At 47.1% G+C, this 17536-nt stretch overlaps 1 protein-coding gene and 1 long non-coding RNA gene across 2 annotated transcripts in view; one reads left to right on the forward strand and one right to left on the reverse strand.

Moving 5' to 3' along the window:
• CSPG4 (chondroitin sulfate proteoglycan 4) overlaps nt 1-17536 on the forward strand; it is an 87051-nt gene that overhangs the window by 23791 nt on the left and 45724 nt on the right. Inside the window, exons 3-4 of the mRNA XM_069765667.1 lie at nt 9149-9613; nt 10071-10247. Of these exons, the coding sequence (XP_069621768.1) occupies nt 9149-9613; nt 10071-10247 (642 nt within the window). The remainder of the gene's footprint in view (nt 1-9148; nt 9614-10070; nt 10248-17536) is intronic.
• The window catches only part of LOC138676408 (uncharacterized), a 94993-nt gene that overhangs the window by 16254 nt on the left and 61203 nt on the right, over nt 1-17536 (reverse strand). The window lies entirely within an intron of this gene.

Consider the following 17536-nt stretch of genomic DNA (forward strand, 5'->3'; position numbering starts at 1 on the left):
TAGGCCGAAGCCTGCAGTGGAGCAAGTTGAAAGGGAACCTTTAACCCCCCCCCCCAGGCATTTGTTGCTGAAAGAGCCATCTTGTACAGCAGTAATACTGCACATGGAAAATGGTGGCTCCGAAAATTATGCTCCTTGCAAACGCTGAAGTACACACTCATATAATGTGTCCCCTCACACCGTCAAACCATCCCGGAAGTGGGACTTTCCTTTGTAATGTGACACAGCACAGCCGTCATTCCAACCCCCTTGGTGCCGGGCGCCACCTCCTCAACGTTGTTTGGTTCTGTCACGGAGCCCGCGCTGTAATGTTATCCCTTGGCCATGCACAGTTAGCGGTGCCCGTCTTCTGACATCATGTAGGTGTCAGGCTGGCAGTGCCTGTGCGTCCAAGCTGCCCGAGATCCAACCTTGCAGTGTCATCTAATGTAGTCCCACTGCGGGCCAGGGATCCATGGGCATGCGCAGTGCATATCATCGCCTCTCACTCACCTCCTTCCTGCTTCTTCAGACTGTGCGGCGTCACGGCCGTGGCATGCTATTAGTGATCAGCTGACGCCGCCTAGTCTGAAGAAGCGTGAAGAAGGGGAGTGAGAGGCTAGTATATGCACTGCGCATGGCCATGGATACCAGGCCCACTGTGGGATCACATTAGACGACACTGCGAGGTGTGATTTCGGGCAGCGTGGACGCACAGGCGCAGCCAGGACGACAACAAATGATGTCAGAGGACGGGCAGCGCAAACTGTGCATGGCCAAGGGATAACATAACAGCGCAGGGTCCATGACGGAATCAAACAACGCTAAGGAGGCAGCGCATGGTGCCAAGGGGGTAGCAATGACGGCTGTGCTGCGTCACATTACAAAGGAAAGTCCCACCTCCGGGACGGTTGGACGGTGTGAGGGGACACATTACATGAGTGTGTAGTTCAGCGTTTGCAAGGAGCATAATTTCAAGAGCGACCTTTCCCTTGTGCAGTATTAGTGCTGCACATGGTGGCTCTTTCAGTAACAAACGCCTAGGGGGGGGGGGACAGGTCCCCTTACATTTTAGTTGTGCCAGCGTGGCGGTCGCATGACACGTTGCCGGATACACAGCTGGGGATCAGCTGACGTTACTGAACCCCAATAACAGAGGAGCGACTGTTGACTGTGCACACAGCACTTCCAGGCACCAACTGGCGGTGTTAGAGCCCAGGGACAGCAGGAGGAGCAGATTGGAGGTATTGCCGCACACACAGCTGGGGATCAGCTGACGTTACTGAACCCCAATAACAGAGGAGTGACTGTTGACTGTGCACACAGCACTTCCAGGCACCAACTGGCGGTGTTAGAGCCCAGGGACAGCAGGAGGAGCAGATTGGAGGTATTGCCGCACACACAGCTGGGGATCAGCTGACGTTACTGAACCCCAATAACAGAGGAGCGACTGTTGACTGTGCACACAGCACTTCCAGGCACCAACTGGCGGTGTTAGAGCCCAGGGACAGCAGGAGGAGCAGAGGAACAGAGTGTAGGCCGAAGCCTGATTGGAGCAAGTTGAAAGGAAACCTTTAACCCCCCCCCCCCAAGACGTTTGTAGCTGAAAGAGCCATGTTGTGCAGCACTAAGGATGCAAAAGGAAATGGTTGCTCTTTTAATTATGCTCCTTGCAAACACCGAAGTAAACACTAAAAATGTGTCCCTTTATACCGTTAAACCGTTCCGGAGGTGCGAATTTCCTTCGTAATGGGACACAGCACAGCTGTCATTCCTATCCCCTTGATGCCGTGCGCTGCCTCCTCAGCGTTGTTTTAAGCTGTCACGGAGCCTGCGCTGTTCTGTTAGCCCTTGGCCATGCCCAATTAGCGCTGCCTGTCTTCTGACATAATTTGGTGTCAGGCTGTCAGTGCCTGTGCGTCCACGCTGCTCCAGATCCCACCTCGTAGTCTCATCTAACGTAATCCCACTGCGGGCCTTGGAACCATGGGCATGCACAGTGCATAACCTCGACTCTCACTCCCCTCCTTCCCTCTTCTTCAGACTGTGCGGTGTCACGGCCGTCGCATGCTAGGGATCAGCTGACGGCGCACAGTCTAAAGAAGGCGGAGGGAAATGAGCGAGAGCCCGAGGGGAAGATATGCACTGCGCATGCCCATGGATCCCAGGCCCGCAGTGTGACTCAATCAGAAGACACTGCGAGGCGGGATCTCGGGCACCGCGGCCGCACAGGCGCAGCCAGCCTGACACCAAATTATGTCAGAAGACAGGCAGCGCAAATAGGGCATGCCCAAGGGATAACAGAACAGCGCAGGCTCCGTGACAGCTTAAAACAACGCTGAGGAGGCAGCGCATGGCACCAAGGGGGTAGGAATGACGGCTGTGCTGCGTCACATTACGAAGGAAAGTCCCAGCTCCGGGACGGTATAACGGTATCAGTGAACACATTTTATAAGTGTTAAGTTCTGCGTGTGCAAAGAGCTAAAAAAAAAAAGCTACCTTTTCCTTGTGCAGCATTACTGCTGCACAAGATGGCTCTTTCAGTAACAAACGACGGGGGGGGGGACAGGTTCACTTACATTTAGGTTGTTGTGCCAGCGTGGCGGTCGCAGGACACATTGCCGGCTACACAGCTGGGGATCAGCTGACGTTACTGAAACCCAATAACACTGGGTCGTATGTTTTTACTGTGCAGCCTGCACTTCTGAGCCGCAACTGGCGGTGTTGGAGCCCAGGAATAGCAGTTCAGGTGGTAGAAAGATGAACACAGCAGGAGACCTGGATGACACCCAATTACTTAATCAGGCAGAGGAGTGGCAAATTCCTGCGAGATCCAGGCCTGGTTCATTTTCAGGAAAGTAAGCCGGTCAACGTTATCGGAGGATAGTCGCATGCGACGGTCTGTTAGTACACCACCTGCGGCACTAAAGACACGTTCCGATAAGACACTAGCTGCAGGGCAAGCCAGCACCTCCAATGCATACTGGCTTAGCTCTGGCCATGTATCCAGCTTAGAGACCCAAAACTTGAACGGGGAAGAGCCGTCTGGGAGTACAGTAAGAGGGCAAGCCATGTAGTCTGTCACCATCTGACGGAACCGTTGCCTCCTGCTGACTGGAGCCGCCGGTGATGGTGTAGACATTTGGGGCGGGCACACAAAAGTGTGCCAGAGTTGTGCCATACTGGGCTTGCCTTGGGCAGAGGCACTGCTTCTGCTCCCTCTTTGGGCAGAGCCTCCCCCACTGCCTCGACGCACTGAGCTGCTTTGTAAAGCACTAGCAGCACTCCTCTCAGTTGGACAGGAGAAGATGATGGAATTCACCAGTGTGTCGTGGTACTCCCGCAATTTACGCTCCCGGGTCAACGCAGGGATGAGGTTTTGGACGTTGTCCCGGTAGCGAGGATCGAGGAGGGTGAACACCCAATAATCAGGCATGTTGAGAATGTGGTCGATGCGGCGGTCGTTTCTCAGGCACTGCAGCATGAAATCCACCATGTGCTGCAGAGTGCCAACTGGCCCAGAAACGCTGTCCCCTGCTTGAGACATGATCTCTGCCCGCTCGTCATCACCCCACCCTCGCTGTACACACTGACCACTGGACAATTGTGTCGCTCCCTCCTCTGGACGGAGCTCTTCCTCCTCCATTGACTCCTCCTCATCCTCCTCACAAATTGGCCCCTGCGTACCCCTTTGTGAGGAACCACGTGGCGCTGACTCTCCAGAAGCTGATGGAAAAGGTGACTCCTCATCCTCCACCTCTTCCACCACATCATCCCTTAACCCTTGCAAAGTTTGCTGAAGCAGGCAGATAAGGGGGACAGTCATGCTGACTAGTGCATCATCTGCACTTGCCATCCGCGTGGAATAATCAAAAGGACGCAAAACCTGGCAGACGTCCTTCATAGTGGCCCACTCTGTGGTTGTGAAGTCTGATCGGCGCTGACTGCGACTTCTTTGCGCCTGATGCAGCTGGTACTCCATAACTGCTTGCTGCTGCTCACACAACCGCTCCAACATATGTAACGTGGAATTCCACCGGGTAGGTAGGTCACATATGATGCGGTGTTCCGGAAGGCGGAATCGGCGCTGCAGAGCAGCAATGCGGGATCTGGCCAAGCTGGAACACCGCAAGTGAGCACACTCTAGGCGGACCTTGTGCAGCAGGGCATCAAGATCCGGATAGTCCCTCAGAAAACTCTGCACAACCAAATTGAGCACATGTGCCAGACATGGGATGTGAGTGAGGTTGCCAAGGGCCAAAGCTGCCACCAGATTTCGGCCATTGTCACACACTACCATGCCTGGCTGGAGATTCGCTGGCAGTAACCACACATCGCTCTCCTGCTTTATGGCATTCCAGAGCTCCTGCGCTGTGTGGCTTCGATGCCCCAATGAAACTAGTTTCAAGACGGCCTGCTGACGTTTGGCCACGGCTGTGCTCATGTCGGTCATAGGTAAACGTTCACGGGTCCATGTGGGGGTGGACTGTGACGGATCCTGCAGAGAGGAATCAGAGGAACTGGTGTAAGAGGAGGAGTCGATGCGTACAGACTGGATTCCTGCAATCCTTGGAGTGGGCAGGACACGTCCTGCGCCACTCGCACGATCTGTACCTGGCTCAACAACATTAACCCAATGGGCAGTGAGGGAAACATATCGCCCCTGTCCATGCTGACTGGTCCACGCATCGGTGGTGAGGTGGACCTTGCTACTGACGGCGTTCAGTAGCGCATGTTTTATGTTTGCCTCAACATGCCTGTGCAGGGCAGGGACAGCCTGCCTGCTGAAGTAAAAGCGGCTGGGCACCTTGTACTGTGGGACTGCCAATGCCATCAAGTCACGGAAGCTGTCAGTCTCCACCAGCCTGAACGAGAGCATTTCCAGGGACAACAGTTTGGCAATGCCTGCATTCAGAGCCTGTGCTCGGGGGTGGTTGGCCGAGAATGCCCGCCTTTTCTCCCATGCCTGTACTACCGATGGCTGTAGAGTAGACTGGGAGTGTGAGGATGACTGGGAAGGTGGTGCTGTGGGTGGAATTACACAAGGTCTCTGGGAGGAAGCCAAACCAGCTGTGCGTGAGCTGGAGGAAGAGGCAACACGAGCTGAAGAGGTGGTAGCTGCCGCTGTTGGTTGGCCTACATCTTCAGTGTGTTTCTGTAACTCCACCGCGTGCCTGGTCCGCACATGTTTCCACATATTTGTGGTATTGAGGTTGCTGACATTTTTCCCTCTTTTTACTTTATGATGACACAGCTTGCATTTGACAAAACAAATGTCATCTGCAACTGTGTCAAAAAAGGACCAGGCACTGCAAGTCTTGGGAGCGCCCTTTTTGGCTTTGGAAAGAGACAGGCTCCTAACGGGTGCCAAAGTGGAGGCTACAGGCTCCGCAGTCTTCCCCCTCCCTCTCCCTCTTTGGCCCGTAAGAGGAATCTCTTCCTCTGAGCTGCTCCCACCACCTTCCTGTTCCTCACGCCACGATGGGTCAAGGACCTCATCATCTCCACTACCCTCTGCCACCAACTGCTCCTCCTGGGTAGTCTCAGCAGCACAGTACGCACGAGAAAGCGGCACCTGAGTTTCATCATCAGATGCGTACTGCGCTGTGGTCACCGGAGGCACTGGCCCACCTGCCTCTTCAGAGTCAGAGAGAAAAAGGTGTTGGGCATCACTGCACACTGCCTCTTCTTCCATTTCTCCAATGCTGCTTGGCTGGCCCCCTGTTTCCAAGCCAAGAGATTCAGAGAACAGAAGTAGAGACGGCTCCTGTCCTGGGCTCTCTGACTGCCTGGCCAATTTGGCAGGTGGTGAAGAGACAGATGGCTGCTCTCCAGTGCTCTGTGCCTGAGAGGATGTGGCACTAACTGAAGTCGATGCCGAGGCGTTAGCTGCCATCCACCCGACAACGGCTTCAATTTGGTCTTCACGCAGCAGCGGTGCACGGCGCTCTCCGACAAAGCTGCGCATGAAGGACTGTTCCCTGCTGAAACTGAGTGACGACGAGTCACCGGCGCCCGCAGCAGGCACAGAATCACCACGTCCTCTCCCTGCTCCTCTCCCTGCTCCGCGCCCACGCCCACGTGCCTTACTCCCTGCCCTCTTCATCTTGGTTGACAGATAAAGATAAGCAGAAAAGTACTAAGGCCTTAGTGTGCTTATTCCTGTAATGCTCCTCCTAACAGGTGTAAGAAACACTAATGTTGTAAATTGTGGACTAAACTTTATTATTTTTCAAATGTGGCCTACACAAGTGTTAAGTTGTGTTTGGTGAACTTAACTTTTTTTTTGGTGCAGATCGGGCTACAGAGCTAGTTTAAATCACACGGAGACCGTGCAGACAGCCGTAAACGGCGCTGCAAGGCCAAAAAACCCTCCTCTAGGTTATCCTATATAGTGTTTTTCCACTATTTAGCTGGATACAAGTGGAAAGACACTAATAGGAATTTTTTTTTTCAAATTTTAAACTGGCTGCACTATTTGAAAAAAAGGAAATTGTTTTTCAAGGTATGAGGCAGTAACGCACCCTGAGCTGAATCCAACCGGCTATGGCTGCACACAGACTACAGGGCGAGCTGCGCTCACACAGAGACCGTGCAGACAGCCGTAAACGGCGCTGCAAGGCCCCAAAAAAACCCTCTAGGTTATCCTATGTAGTGTTTTTCCACAATTGAGCTGGAGACTGGTGGAAAGACACTAATAGGATTTTTTTTTGTCAAATTTTAAACAGGCTGCACTATTTGAAAAAAAAGGAAAATTTTTCGCAAGGTATGAGCCAGTAACGAACCCTGAGCTGAATCCAACCGGCTATGGCTGCACACAGACTACAGGGCGAGCTGGGCTCACACGGAGACCATGCAGACAGCCGTAAACGGCGCTGCAAGGCCAAAAAACCCTCCTCTAGGTTATCCTATATAGTGTTTTTCCACTATTTAGCTGGATACGAGTGGAAAGACACTAATAGGAATTTTTTTTTTCAAATTTTAAACAGGCTGCACTATTTGAAAAAAAGGAAAATTTTTCTCAAGGTATGAGCCAGTAACGAACCCTGAGCTGAATCCAACCGGCTATGGCTGCACACAGACTACAGGGCGAGCTGGGCTCACACGGAGACCGTGCAGACAGCCGTAAACGGCGCTGCAAGGCCCAAAAACCCCCCTCTAGGTTATCCTATGTAGTGTTTTTCCACAATAGAGCTGGAGACTGGTGGAAAAACACTAATAGGAAATTTGAGAAAAAATGTGCAGCAGGCTGCACTAAGAGCAAAAAAGAACAACTGTGTGAGGCAGTGTGAACCCCCCCCTGAGCTGAATACAACCGGGTATATGGCTGCACACAGACTACAGAGTGAGCTGCACACACACACACAGAGACCTTGCAGAACGCTGTTAAAACAGCGCTGCAAGGCAAGAGCAAGGTGAACAGTGAAGAACACACAGCGTTTTGCTAAATTAGCCTTTGGAAAGGAAAATAAAGCAATTAGCAAGCTCAACTGGCCCTCAGTTAGAACACAGCGTCCTGTCCCTAACTGAAATCACAGCAGAGTGAGCGCAAAATGGCAGCAGCGCTTTTTTATAGTGCAGAGTGACATCATTTCAGCAGCCAATCCCAGCCTTGCCAGTACTTACATGCCCACCATGCTAAACAGGATGTGCCCACACTTTCATTCATTCCTCATTGGCTGCTGCGTTCAATTTGAATTCTGGGAACTTCCGATTCCGGTATCCGATACGCGGGAAGTATCGGAATTCAGTATCGGAATTCCGATACCGCAAATATCGGCCGATACCCGATACTTGCGGTATCGGAATGCTCAACACTAGTCATCGCTGTAAAGATTGGGCCTTTCCATAAACTTGATATATTTATCAATAAAAATATATTAAACCTATGAAATGATTCGAATTGTAAGTTAGTAACCAAAGAAACATCTGAAAAAAGATCTAAAAATAGTGAAGCAACAAACTTTGTGAAAACAAAAATTTGTGTCCTTATCAAAACTTTTAGCCACTTTTACGTTACATCTTGGTACAACACTAAATATAACAGAAATAATCCTATAAGTCACACAGGCTTTCTTTATTTTTGCAGATATCGATTTAAGAAAATTTCCACTTCAGTCCTCTATAAAAAGAAATATAAATCTTTTCAGCTCCTTGAGCAAAAATACCACAATAACTTACTGATTACATGCTTAAAATAGGCAAAGAGAGAATTTGCTGTAAATTTTATGAATTGCTGAGCCCTTTGGAGTATGGATTTTCACTTGAATCCAAATATATTGCCATCTCCTTGGAAACTTGCAAATAATCATTTAGAAACATGATACTTCACATTTCTGTATTGTTATTGGAAATTATTACTGCCTCTCTAACAATTGTCATCTAATGGTTCATAAAGGATAATTGATATTACATTATGGCAAAACTACTACCCTAGAACTTACTAAAGGGCCTCAAGGCTGAAGGGCCTCTTTAGGTGCCATACCATTGTGATGAAGCTTTTTGTGGGATATATGACATTACTCGATGTATTTTACTGCTGAAATAACTATACTTCTGTGTGAGATCCAGTGCCTGATCACAGAATACAGGCCTGTTTATCTCTACTACCACCTATCGGACAACCATAATGATCTCCTATGTACTGGCAGCTCAACAATTACATCATGTTTGTAAATTGCTGAGTATACCAATAGAGCTTCACTTTAAAGTGAATCTGTCACCGTAATATAACATACTGCTTAAGGTGACTGTGTGACAGATGCAGTCACTTGTGAAAAAGGCACAGAAAACAAAAACCTGAGAGGTAGCTCTGGATCTAACAGGCAGCTTTTTTATTATTTTGCATTTTCCCTGCTTTTTGTTAAATCTAGACATTTTAATCATTTTTTTAGAATATTGGTCATTTTTTTGAAATTTCCATATAACTATCAATATGAACTCTACTAATGAGTCTTACATTATGCTGACACTTCCCATTCAGTAGAAATCACTTTTTAGTAGAATGATGAATATTTATCAGTGTGTGGTTTTAATTAGTAAAAAAATATCAGTCCGACATTTCCTTTAAACTGTATAGAAACTGTTTTGTTTATCATTATACTATTTTGGAACTTTACTTCTAAGATTATGCACTGACGACGAGTCATAATTTATCTTGTGTCATCAGGTCTCTGCAGAAGGTATATTTCCAAGTAAAATTGCATACAGTCTGATGGGTTCTCCATATTTTGGACACTTGGTTTCTGTTAGTGGAGAACTTTCTTCTGATGGATCACCGAGTTTGGACTTTGTATATACGTTTACTCAGGAGGATATTAACAAGGGAAGGATCTTGTATTTGCATTCGTCCACAGACATGCTGCCTGACCAGATGATGCTAGAAGTGTCTGCAGGTGGAACAACTCAAGAGATAGTGGTTCCTCTTGAAATATTATCTGTTCACATACCATTGGAAGCTAATGAACTGAAGATAGTAAAGGGTGGAACAACTTCCCTATCTAACAGCATTCTCCATGTCCCCAATGACTATTACTTGGGTCTCAACTTGGATGTCATAATACTCGAAGCCCCAAAAAATGGTCGCATTGTCAATCAAGAGAAAAATAATTTACGAGACTTTAATTGGAATGAGGTAAGGATTGCATTTACATTTGTCATCGCTTGTATTAAGATCCTACTACTCACATTCTAGGGAGTTCCAAATCCCACCACTCATGGTTGTAGGGAATTCCAGTTTGTACATATTCAAATACATTTTAAAAGTGTTTTTTTTATAATTGTGAACCATTCTTGTAAGACTTGTCATCACATAAACACTGAGTATCCCAGGGCTTTTCTGGAATGAGCACAATGATGGCCCCAGATGCTTGACATTTCAAAGTATTGAAATGTTTTGTAATTAAAAGCAGATTGGACGAAGAAAGTCTTGAAAACTGGATCCCAATGATTAGAACGAGTCTGTATTAATTACTAGGATTATATGCTAAAAACATATTTAGTCTGAATATAGATGAGAGATTTTTTGATAAATTTATATAACATCAATCAAATAAATCTACACTAATATGATTTTGAACATTTCTTTCCAGCTGGACCAAGGGCGAGTATTCTATGAACATGATGGCAGCAAGACCGGGAATGACAGTTTCACTGTTATGGTTAATGCTTCAGATGTGAACCACCATAGCCGGCCGGTAACAATCATTGTCATTGTCCAGGCTGCAAGTGATGAGAAGCCACATGTAGTCACCAACAATGGCCTTCAGGTAAGTGTAGTCAATTAAGATAACTGTGCTCCTGACCTTGCAGGTGTCTGATCACTATTTATTCATTATTATTCAGTAAGGGCATAGTCAGTATTGTCTGTGTCCTGTGCATTTTATCTAGTGCACTAATCAAATGTAGGACTTTTTTTCGGAACAATAGTCTGCAAAAAAAAAGGCGCCATGAACTACTCTGGTCTTTTTTGTGGACAGAACTCAAGCGAATGGATCTGCTATAAAGATGGATAGGACACTGGTCGCTGGTAGACACTTGGAAAACATCCATCCATTTCTATTTTGCATTCAAGAAAAACAATTTGGTAAATGGACACAAATTTCACACATCAATTAAAAACTAACCACCTCAGAGATGGAAAAAATTTAATAGTTTATTGCTGAGGTCAAATCTCGCATGTGTGAATTGGGCCATAGGCTATGGCAACGTGTTGCTTGACATGTGAAAATGGGAAATCACATCTAATAATTGTCAATGGTGTAACCTTGTGACACATGACTTACACCAACCACAAATGTTCCCCCTTATATGTAAGTTGCAATGAACCTTAATGAACACTTCTATGTTACAGGGCACAGGAGTGTCCTTAGTTATCGACTTTAATTTTGACAAAGTCCAAGGAGGCCCTTCTACCTTGATGGAAAATCAGTCAGCAAGGACGTTTCTTAATACTCATTGTGACCTCTAGCTTCTGGAGCATGTGCAGACAAGCATGATTGTAGGACGGCCAGGGTGAGATTGATGGCCTTCTGACTCAAGGACCAGGTGGCAACCTTCCCCCGCTTCTAGTTGACTCACCTGGACCAGGGTGTTTATAGCTTCCAGCTTTCTGCTGGAAGTTGCGATTGATATTTCTATTTCCAGTTCCCTGTTGCGGCTTGGAGCTATAGCAGTCGGCTATCTTCCTCTCGGGTGTTTGGAGGACGTCCGTGTTCCTCTCTAAGTCTACTCAAGCTAAGTGTTCCCCCTTGTTTGTGTATCCAATCTGTCTTTAGTGGTAGTGTGGATTTACTAGCACTCATCCTGTCCTTCCCAATGCAGGGCTTATCACCAGGGTCAGGCAGGGATTGGGTATCCTGCTCGGCGATATGTGCGGAACCTATATAGGGACGATAGGGTAGTCAGGGTGACATTAGATCTGTCTAGGGGTCTCCACTCTCCCCTTCCCTAGTATTTGGTTCCCTTTTCCTTATTCCTTCGTGTTGCACTTAGCCTTTCCTACACGTTGCATGACATTATCACCCACTGTTACACTTTGAAAAAAACAGACACTTTTTTTTGTGTTTTTTCTGTGTGTTTCTCTTTTGCTGGTTCATGGATCCCATTGCTGTGCCAGCAGAACAGCTGCAGAGGTTGTCACTGTAGGTTACTGACCTTTATTCTGAGGCCTAGCAGCAATGGCAGCGGCTGCAGGCTCCTATTTTGGGGCATGCTGCGGGTTGTCCAGTCCAGCTTGAACCCAAAATTGCCCTCTCGGACAAGTTTTTTGTATTTAAGGAGGCATGCAAGTTGTACTTTAAACTTCGTCCTTACTCCTCAGGAGATGAGGAGCAACGAGTAGGAATTGTTATGTCACTGTTGAAGGGGGAACCTCAGTACTAGGCTTTTTCTCTTCCACAGGATTCTACGTATCTCCAGTCTGTAGAGGAGCTTTTCAGGGCCGTGCCTTGATCTATGAGGATCCTGACTGTATTTCCTTGGCTGAATCCAAGCTGCATCGCATTCAGCAAGGGAATGGTTCAGTGGAGACGTATAGCTCTGAATTCCACAGATGGTCAACTTATACCAAATGGAATGACCTGGCTCTCAAAAGCTGATTCCTTCAGGGCCTCACTGAAAGGTTAAAGTAAGCATGAAATTCCTGTGTCACTGGAGGCTGCCATGTCCTTGGCGATTCAGGTTGATATCTGCCTGCGGGACAGATGGGTAAGACCACCTGCTTCTGAGCCCTCTTTCCGGCACAAGATCCCAGTGTTGGAGGAAAGGTCCGGGGGTGAACCTATACTTGAGCAGTTAGAGGAACCCATGAAGTTGGGTAGTACGTTCACATTGTATGTTTCCCCCGACATTTGCAAGAAAATGGGTGTATGTTTTTTTTTGTGGGAAGAAGGGACATTTTATTGGGGCATGTCCTATAATTCCAAAGCAAAAAGAGACTTGATTAACCCTTGGGAACCTTGCGCTTGATATTCAAGTGGTGTGTTCGTCTTCAACCTGCAATTCTCATCTTATCTTAACAGCAGAGGTGGTGCTAGAGAGCAGGTCTGAAACAATTTCTGTGTTTTTAGACTGTGGAGCTGGAGTCAGTAGGGTGGATGCTGAGTTTGCTTTAACTCATGGTTTTGTCTGCTCTAACTTGGCTAAACCTATTCCTATTTGCGCCATCCACTCAGCACCTCTTGCACAGAGAACACTTACACAAATTGTTCATAACATAAGTATGAAGGTGGGGTCTTCGCATTATGAAATAATCCCTTGTTATGTCCTGAAGGGTCTCCACACTCCAATGGGTTTGCCCTGGTTGGTGAAGCATAATCCAACTGTAGATTGGCAATCCAAAGAGATTGTAAAGTGGGAAGATTACTGTCAAGTTAACTGCCTAAACGTTTCCCCTTCTGCTGTATCTACAGGGACCTTTCCGACATTTTTGTCTGGCTTTGAGGACCCTGCTCCAATTTTCAGAACGGGGTAGGCATTTCAGCCTTGTACACTGACCTGGGGGTGAGGTGTTGGAAGCTCAGGGGGGTGCCCCTGCTTCCTGCCTTTCGGGGAGGTTATTTGTGCATACTAAATTGTGCCGCAAAGTAATTAGAGAATATCAAGACTCTGTACTTGCTGCAACCCAAGTGGTAAGGCAACCGTGGACCTCCTTTCTCGTCGTTTTTGGTGGCTGTGGTTGCATCAGGATGTGGTTGAACAAGTGTTTACCTGCAATGTTTGCACACGTTCTAAAGTACCTGTCCATCTGATCCTGTTTCACCACTACCTGTTCCTAACCAGGTCAGGAGAGACAGGTATAAACATATGACTGTCAGTAAAGCATGCCAGTTCAGGACCTGAATGTGGATGATTCTGTGTGGTTGTCTACCAGGAATGTCAGGTTGAGGGTTCCTTCCTGGAAGTTGGGACCTAGATTCATTGGTCCCTATAAGATAACTGCCGTCATTGGCACAGCAGCATTTCGTCTTGCGCTACCACAGGCTTTTAAGATCTACAACGTTTTTCACAGGTCTTTGCTCAAGAGATATGTGGAACCCCTTGAGCCCCCACCCTTACCGCCTCCCCCAATAATGGTTGATGAAGCCTAGAGTTTCAAATTTCGAGGATTGTAGATTATCACCTCCAACGTCGTTCTCTGCAGTACTTGGTGTACTGGAGGGGTTATGGTCCAGAGGAAAGGATATGGGTTTCTGCATCAGAGGTGAACACCCCTAGATTGGTTTGTTCATACCACACCTCTTATCCTAGGAAACCTGGTCCTGACTGTCTGGAAGCCACTCGTAGAAGGGGGATACTGTCACAAGTGTGTCAGAGGCTGCAGACCGTTGCTCTGCATCTGACTGCAGAAGGTCTCAGCAGTTTGCTTTGCAGACATCTTCCTGGGCCTTCTGACTCTAGGACCCAGTGTCAACCCCAGCTCTAGTTGACACACCTAGACTGGGGTACAAAAGGATGAGCCAGGCTTGTGCAAGTCCACAATTCTCTTCCTGATATCTTGGCTGATTACTTGAGACTTTCCCATGATGCTACACAAAGAAGCGGTGTGTTTCAGGTGTGCATTAATATACATCCACAGGTGTATCTCTAATTAACCCCTCTGTGACCTTAGACGTACTATCCCGTCGAGGTGCCCTGGGCTTATCTGACCCTGGACGGGATAGTACGTCATAGCCGATCGGCCGCGCTCACGGGGGGAGCGCGGCCGATCGCGGCCGGGTGTCAGCTGCTTATCGCAGCTGACATCCGGCACTATGTGCCAGGAGCGGTCACGGACCACCCCCGGCACATTAACCCCTGGCACACCGCGATCAAAGATGATCGCGATGTGCCGGCGGTGCAGGGAAGCACCGCGCAGGGAGGGGGCTCCCTGCGGGCTTCCCTGAGCCCCCCGCAGCAACGCGATGTGATCGCGTTGCTGCGAGGGTCTCCTCACCTCCCTCCCTGCTCGAGCCCCGGATCCAAGATGGCCGCGGATCCGGGTCCTGCAGGGAGGGAGGTGGCTTCACAGAGCCTGCTCAGAGCAGGCACTGTGAAGCCTGCAGCGCTGCATGTCAGATCAGTGATCTGACAGAGTGCTGTGCAAACTGTCAGATCACTGATCTGTGATGTCCCCCCCTGGGACAAAGTAAAAAAGTAAAAAAAAAATTTTCCAAATGTGTAAAAAAAAAAAAAAAAAATATTCCAAAATAATGAAAAAAAAAAAAAAATATTATTCCCATAAATACATTTCTTCATCTAAATAAAAAAAAAAACCAATAAAAGTACACATATTTAGTATCGCCGCGTCCGTAACGACCCGACCTATAAAACTGTCCCACTAGTTAACCCCTTCAGTAAACACCGTAAGAAAAAAAAAAAAAAAACGAGGCAAAAAACAACGCTTTATTATCATACCGCCGAACAAAAAGTGGAATAACACGCGATCAAAAGGACAGATATAAATAACCATGGTACCGCTGAAAGCGTCATATTGTCCCGCAAAAAAAGAGCCGCCATACAGCATCATCAGCAAAAAAATAAAAAAGTTATAGTCCTGAGAATAAAGCGATGCAAAAATAATTATTTTTTCTGTAAAATAGTTTTTATCGTATAAAAGCACCAAACCATAAAAAAATGATATAAATGAGGTATCGCTGTAATCGTACTGACCCGAAGAATAAAACTGATTTATCAATTTTACCAAACGCGGAACGGTATAAACGCCTCCCCCAATAGAAATTCATGAATAGCTGGCTTTTGGTCATTCTTCCTCACAAAAATCGGCATAAAAAGCGATAAAAAAATGTCACGTGCCCAAAAATGTTTTCAATAAAAACGTCAACTCGTCCCGCAAAAAACAAGACCTCACATGACTCTGTGGACCAAAATATGGAAAAATTATAGCTCTCAAAATGTGGTATTGCAAAAAATATTTTTTGCAATAAAAAGGGTCTTTCAGTGTGTGACGGCTGCCAATCATAAAAATCCGCTAAAAAACTCGCTATAAAAGTAAATCAAACCCCCCTTCATCACCCCCTTAGTTAGGGAAAAATAAAAAAAAATGTATTTATTTCCATTTTCCCATTAGGGCTAGGGTTAGGGCTAGGGCTAGGGTTAGGGCTAGGGTTAGGGCTAGGGTTAGGGCTAGGGCTAGGGTTAGGGCTAGGGCTAGGGTTAGGGCTAGGGTTAGGGCTAGGGTTAGGGCTAGGGTTAGGGCTAGGGCTAGGGTTAGGGTTAGGGCTAGGGTTAGGGCTAGGGTTAGGGCTAGGGTTAGGGTTAGGGTTAGGGCTAGGGTTAGGGTTAGGGCTAGGGTTAGGGCTAGGGTTAGGGCTAGGGTTAGGGCTAGGGTTGGGGCTACAGTTAGGGTTGGGGCTAAAGTTAGGGTTAGGGTTTAGATTACATTTACAGTTGGGAATAGGGTTGGGATTAGGGTTAGGGGTGTGTCAGGGTTAGAGGTGTGGTTAGGGTTACCGTTGGAATTAGGGTTAGGGGTGTGTTTAGATTAGGGTTTCAGTTATAATTGGGGGGTTTCCACTGTTTCGGCACATCAGGGGCTCTCCAAACACGACATGGCGTCCGATCTCAATTCCAGCCAATTCTGCGTTGAAAAAGTAAAACAGTGCTCCTTCCCTTCCGAGCTCTCCTGTGTGCCCAAACAGGGGTTTACCCCAACATATGGGGTATCAGCGTACTCAGGACAAATTGGACAACAACTTTTGTGGACCAATTTCTCCTGTTACCCTTGGGAAAATACAAAACTGGGGGCTAAAAAATAATTTTTGTGGGAAAACAAAAAGATTTTTTATTTTCACGGCTCTGCGTTATAAACTGTAGTGAAACACTTGGGGGTTCAAAGTTCTCACAACACATCTAGATAAGTTCATTGAGGGGTCTAGTTTCCAATATGGGGTCACTTGTGGGGGGTTTCTACTGTTTAGGTACATTAGGGGCTCTGCAAACGCAATGTGACGCCTGCAGACCAATCCATCTAAGTCTGCATTCCAAATGATGCTCCTTCCCTTCCGAGCCCTCCCATGCGCCCAAACGGTGGTTCCCCCCCACATATCGGGTATCAGCGTACTCAGGACAAATTGGACAACAACATTTAGGGTCCAATTTCTCCTGCTAACCTTGGAAAAATACAAAACTGGGGGCTAAAATATAATTTTTGTGGAAAAAAAAATATTTTTTATTTGCATGGCTCTGCGTTATAAACTGTAGTGAAATACTTGGGGGTTCAAAGCTCTCACAACACATCAAGATGAGTTCCTTAGGGGGTCTACTTTCCAAAATGGTGTCACTTGTGGGGGGTTTCTACTGTTTAGGTACATTAGGGGCTCTGCAAACGCAATGTGACGCCTGCAGACCATTCCATCTAAGTCTGCATTCCAAATGGCGCTCCTTCCCTTCCGAACCCTCCCATGCGCCCAAACGGTGGTTCCCCCCCACATATGGGGTATCAGCGTACTCAGGACAAATTGGACAACAACTTTTGGGGTCCAATTTCTCCTGTTACCCTAGGGAAAATACAAAACTGGGGGCTAAAAAATAATTTTTGTGGGAAAAAAATTTTGTTTTATTTTTATGGCTCTGCATTATAAACTTCTGTGAAGCCCTTGGTGGGTCAAAGTGCTCACCACACATCCAGATAAGTTCCTTAGGGGGTCTACTTTCCAAAATGGTGTCACTTGTGGGGGGTTTCAATGTTTAGGCACATCAGTGGCTCTCCAAACGCAACATGGCGTCCCATCTCAATTCCTGTCAATTTTGCATTGAAAAGTCAAACGGCGCTCCTTCCCTTCCGAGCTCTCCCATGCGCCCAAACAGTGGTTTACTGCCACATATGGGGTATCAGCGTACTCGGGACAAATTGGACAACAACTTGTGAGGTCCAATTTCTTCTCTTACCCTTGGAAAAATAAAAAATTGGGGGCAAAAATATAATTTTTGTGAAAAAATATGATTTTTTATTTTTACGGTTCTGCATTATAAACTTCTGTGAAGCACTTGGTGGGTCAAAGTGCTCACCACACATCCAGATAAGTTCCTTAGGGGGTCTACTTTCCAAAATGGTGTC

The sequence above is a fragment of the Ranitomeya imitator genome, chromosome 4 (genome assembly GCF_032444005.1).
Source record: "Ranitomeya imitator isolate aRanImi1 chromosome 4, aRanImi1.pri, whole genome shotgun sequence".
Taxonomy (NCBI): Eukaryota; Metazoa; Chordata; class Amphibia; order Anura; family Dendrobatidae; genus Ranitomeya; species Ranitomeya imitator.